General features: G+C 47.6%; 1 protein-coding gene across 1 annotated transcript in view; it reads right to left on the bottom strand.

Annotated features, from left to right (window-relative positions):
• FAM71F1 (family with sequence similarity 71, member F1) overlaps positions 1 to 2,790 on the bottom strand; it is a 20,153-nt gene extending 17,363 nt beyond the window's left edge. Inside the window, exons 1-2 of the mRNA XM_008585394.1 lie at positions 2,542 to 2,790; positions 1,196 to 1,380 (exon numbers count right to left, since the gene is read on the bottom strand). Coding sequence (XP_008583616.1) covers positions 1,196 to 1,380; positions 2,542 to 2,790 — 434 coding nt within the window. The remainder of the gene's footprint in view (positions 1 to 1,195; positions 1,381 to 2,541) is intronic.
• Positions 2,791 to 4,801: the final 2,011 nt, after the last annotated feature.

The following is a 4,801-nucleotide window of genomic DNA, read 5'->3' as shown; positions in this document are numbered from 1 at the left end:
GAGCATGTATTTGAAATGTTCCCTAATAAACAGTTGGTATTTTAAAACTTTAAAAAAAAAAAAAAAAAAAAAAAAGATCCTGCCTCTCCCAAACCGTGCTCCATCAGCCAGACCTCATTGCTTCCTTGCCCGTTGGTCAAGGCTGAGAGATTTCCTGTGAATTCAGGGGGGTGAGTGCAGCAAGAAAGTGGGCATGTGGACTGTCCCCTCACTCCTATCTATCCACGTGACACCTCCCTTTGTCCCACTTGGCCTCTGTCCACCAGTGCCTCGGGGACCCACCCAGGGTCCCAGGGCATGGATCCAGGGACTAGACCCCTCTGCCCACACCCAGGCACACTGCCAGCACCTTGGGGACCCGCCCAGGGTCCTGGGGCATCGAGCCGGGGACCAGAACCCCTGCCCACAACCACGCACACCACCAGTGCCAAGGAGCATGCCAAAAACATCGCCTCCATGTGGGTGGCAAACCGCAGCCACCACACTAACCACAGCTGCCGCAAAAATGGCTAGACATCACAACCACCATGCAGATGGCCCTCTAGCCACTGGAGTGCATTGACACAAGGAGAGTCACCAGCAGAGACCAACGAAAAGAATACGATGTCTCTCTCCACAAAGCCCACCCCAGAATGACAGTAGAAGCATCTGCTGTATGATAATATTGGGGGCCTGAACACACCTGTCAGCATTGGACAGATCATCTAGGCAACAAATCCACAGTAACCATTACTCTTTCAGAGGGAGGAAAGAAATCTAGGGTTATCAGTGGTGGGAGAGGGGAGAGGGAGGGAGACAGGGAGAGATTGGACAAGGGGCATAAAGAATAAGTACAATTTGTAACAATATACATACTAGTAATATTGATTTGATCAACATATGTCAACATTGAATCCCCAACATATGTATAATCAATTATGATTCAATAAAAAAATAAAAATATGACCTAGAAAAAAGAAAGAAAGTGGGCCTGTGGACCGTCCCCTCACTCCTATCCATGTGATGCTTCCCTTTGCCCCACTTGGCCTCTGTCCTTTCAGTGTACACCTGTCTTGGGTTACTGTTATCTAAAAAAATTAAAGTCACTGCTGATAACTTTTCTGCTTTCTCCCCACCTTGAGTTTAGTCACCAAGCAGCCTCCATGTTGGGGCCACCCCTCACCCCTCGTCCTTTGTTGCCATCTATGTTGCTTACCTCTTCAGGATGATGTTTGGGGCTGTAGATGGTCTGTTCCATGTCTGGCTCTGCCCCTGATGCCATTTGACGCTGGCCATGAGGAGGATGTTGGGAAGGGGCAGGCAGGGCACGGAGGAGGTCACTCCAAGGGCCATGGTGTTGGAGGCTTTGTAGATGTCTATCCAGTTCCTGGCCCTTTTGACCTGCAATGCAGCCCCCAGGCACAGCCTGAGCATTTGGCAAAAGCAGCAGTATGTTTTAGCCCAGGATGTCTCAATAGAGATCTACTGGCACTATTAACATTTTGGGTGGGATAATACTTTGTTGGTGGGTTTGGGGGGAGGATGGGTTGTTCTGTGCACTGAAGGATGTTTAGCAGCATCTTTGGCTTCTACCCACTAGATGCGAGTAGCAACTCACCCCTCCCCCACCCCAAGCTGTGACAACCAAAAATGTCTCCTGACATTGCCAAATGTCCTCCAACAGTGGGGGGCAAAATCATTGCTTGTTGAGAACCACTGCTTTAACCTATATTGGTTAAACAACTGTAGTAGTATTTAAACAACCTACTACTAACAATTGCCTGCAAGAACAACCCAGGAGTTCCCTGGCATCTATCATATTTCTGTGAATCCTCTCTGGACTGTTTCCGGCTTTTCTTTGAAAAACTTCTCTTCTGGGCCCTTCTCCGAGGGATCCTATTATCTCCTGCACCTTCACTGAAGGAGCAAGTCCCTTCCAACTCCAAAGTTCTATTTGTTCTAGGTTCCATTTGGCCTCAGAAAAGCCCAGGCAAGGAAATGAAAATTCACTGAGGGCCTGTTAGCCTAGGTACTTTGCTTGCTGTGTTGGTGTGTAAGCTTCAGGTCAATCCAACCCTTTTACAATAGAGGAAATGGATTCAGAGTGCTCAGATTACTTGCACAATGACACCTCCCAATGAAAAAACAGAGGACTGGAATGTGAGCCCAGGTCTCCCTGGGTCTCTGGCACCTGTTCTTTCACCAATCGGCATGTCTATTCCTAACCCTCAATGGGCGTCTTGCTTCACTGCCTTTCTGTTCATCTGCTTCAGGTGACAGCGAGAGGATGAAGTAAACTGGGGGATTAAAACACAAAATCCTCCACTCAGAGCAGAGAACATCTGACCTCTTTGCCTGGGCGACAACTGTCTGCAGGAGAAGCCCTGTCTGTGGCTCTGCAAAGCCCAGGTCATGTGGGTGGCCTTGCATTCCAGGCCACGAGATTCTCCTTGCCTCAGTTCTCACTCCTCTGCAGTCCCAGGAGAACTAGTTCTCCTGGTCACATCTTGGGAACAGATTTAGAAGAACCCAGGAGTGCTATTCTGAGCCACCCAAGAGTACCTGGACAAAGTTGCTTTCAAACACCACTGAGTCAGGAAACAGGTTGAATTCTGGAGAATGCACCACTTGGCAGAGCAATCCCTCCTCCACACCCAAGCCCACTCCAGGGTTCAATTCCCCATCCACAGGCAAGAGGCCCCTGAATTCTTCCCAGGCATTCAGGGAAGGGAAGGTTGGATAAGATCTTGTGTCTTTTACTGTCTTCTTCGATTTCCACCAAGTCTTTCTATGTGGAACAGATGATAACATTTCTGCACATGCTCAGGGGCCTGCTGCACATGTGTCTTCCTAGGATCTCTTTCTTCCCTCCTGGCCTTGGGCAGCTGGCCAAGCCCTGGGACCACCAATCAGCTCACAATGATGAATGGATGACATCATGAAAACCCAGGACAGGCCTGCAGGAAAGGGAAATGCAGGGGAGCCTCCCTTTTCCTCTCAGTGCTTTTATGACAGTTGTGCCCTGACATTCCCCAGCCTTTCTCAGGACCTCAGGACATAGCTCTTCCAAAACTTACAGAAAAAGTAGTGATCAGGGCAGAAAGCAGGAAGAAGTGCTGTCAGGAAGTTCCTCCTGCTATGGGGAAAATGCCCTCCTTGCCTTTCAGCCCTCCCATACTCTTAGAGCAACCTAACCCAAACAATGTTAAGCGCTGCTTGTCTATTCAAACCATCTTTCCTGAGCTTTGCACGATATGGGGCCCCTACACACTGGTTTATCTGAAGTCGCCTTTTCTGGTTATGGAAGGAGATACAGGGCTGTTGGTGACTGCTCTGGGCTCTGCTACAGCTGGCTGGTTACTTCTGCAAGATTTATTTTCCTTAGGAGGCCAAACTGAAGGAGCAAGAGAAGTAATTAGTTCCTTACCCAGAGGCTGGCTTTGTCAGGGTGCCAGCTGGGAGGAATAGAACCCTGATGAACAGCTCTGCTGCATCAATGAGCAGTTCCCCCCCTTAAGAGCAACAAGTCCCTCTCCCCTGAGCCAGAGAAAATCCTGGGGCAGCTAGAGCAGGGGCAAAGAACCAAGCACAGACTGACTACTATTAAAGGCCACTTCAGGGAAAAATTATATATATATATATATATATATATATTTTTTTTTTTCCTTTTTGTCTTTTTTACTGACCAGTAATGGGATCGCAACCCTCGGTGTTGCGCCCGCACTGTGCTCAGCCAGTGAGCGGGAACCGGTCTCCACATGGGATACGAACCCTCGGCGGGAGCGCCGCCACGCTCCCAAGCGGCGCACTCTCCAGTGTGCCACTGGGCGGCTCCCAAAATTATATTTTAATCTGGATAAAATTTCAGAATTTATTAAATGATGGATTAATCACCAACATCACATGTGATAAACTTAGAAAAACAGTTTGACAACCATTATACACCAAGTACAAGCATGGAGGTTTATTTCTGTATTTGGTTATAAAGTCAGGGAGAGGGCTAATGGGGCACGAGGCTTTGCTCACCTGAACCCATCAGCCCTCTCACCTGGTCAGTCAGAGGACACCCCTGCTCAAGCACCTGGGACAGCTCCCTGGTTCGTAAAGCAACCTCAGAACTTAACGCACCTCATTTTCTTTTGTTTATCATGTGGGAAAAATGTCTTCCATGGTAACATTCTCTAAGGATGGGGTCAGAGGCCACTTCCTGTGGTTTATCCTGCCCTGCAAACAGCCTGGAAACCGGACACACAATGCAGAAGTGATGGTAATTAATTAACTGATTTATTGCTTTTCACAGTTAAAGCTTAACCACAACAGTAAAGGTTATTGGTTTAGATATATGGTCTGGATGTACTTGGCCTTTGAGACATCCAAATGTTGATTGGGAAGATGACTTTCTTCCACACAGGTCTGTTAAGCCACTTCTTTGTGTTCATCAACACTTAGTGGAAGAAGGTTTTAGTACCCAGTCTAGCAAGATGCTTGTGAAGACGTGAGCTTTTAGCTCTGAACAAGATGCTAAACAATTGTATAAATGATGCTTTAAGTTGTCTACCCCTTCCTCCCTGCACCCACCAAACCTCAAAATCTAGCACACTGAGTCTTTTTAAAAACCCTGTGACAGATGCTTAGCTGTCTGTCCCAATATCCCTTCTGTCCATTTCTTTACTAAGAGAATAGCTGAATTTTAGTTGATCACAAGGTCTTCTGGAATAAAGATTACATTTCCTGGCCTCCCTTGCAGCTATATAGGGCCATGTGAATATGCTCTGGCAGAAGAGATGTACACTCAAGTGTCAGGTATAATTTCTGTGAGAAA

The sequence above is a fragment of the Galeopterus variegatus genome, unplaced genomic scaffold, assembly GCF_000696425.1.
Source record: "Galeopterus variegatus unplaced genomic scaffold, G_variegatus-3.0.2 Scaffold3550, whole genome shotgun sequence".
NCBI classification, from domain to species: Eukaryota; Metazoa; Chordata; class Mammalia; order Dermoptera; family Cynocephalidae; genus Galeopterus; species Galeopterus variegatus.
Note: the sequence above shows the minus strand (reverse complement) of the source record. Positions and strands in the feature narration are given on the sequence as shown.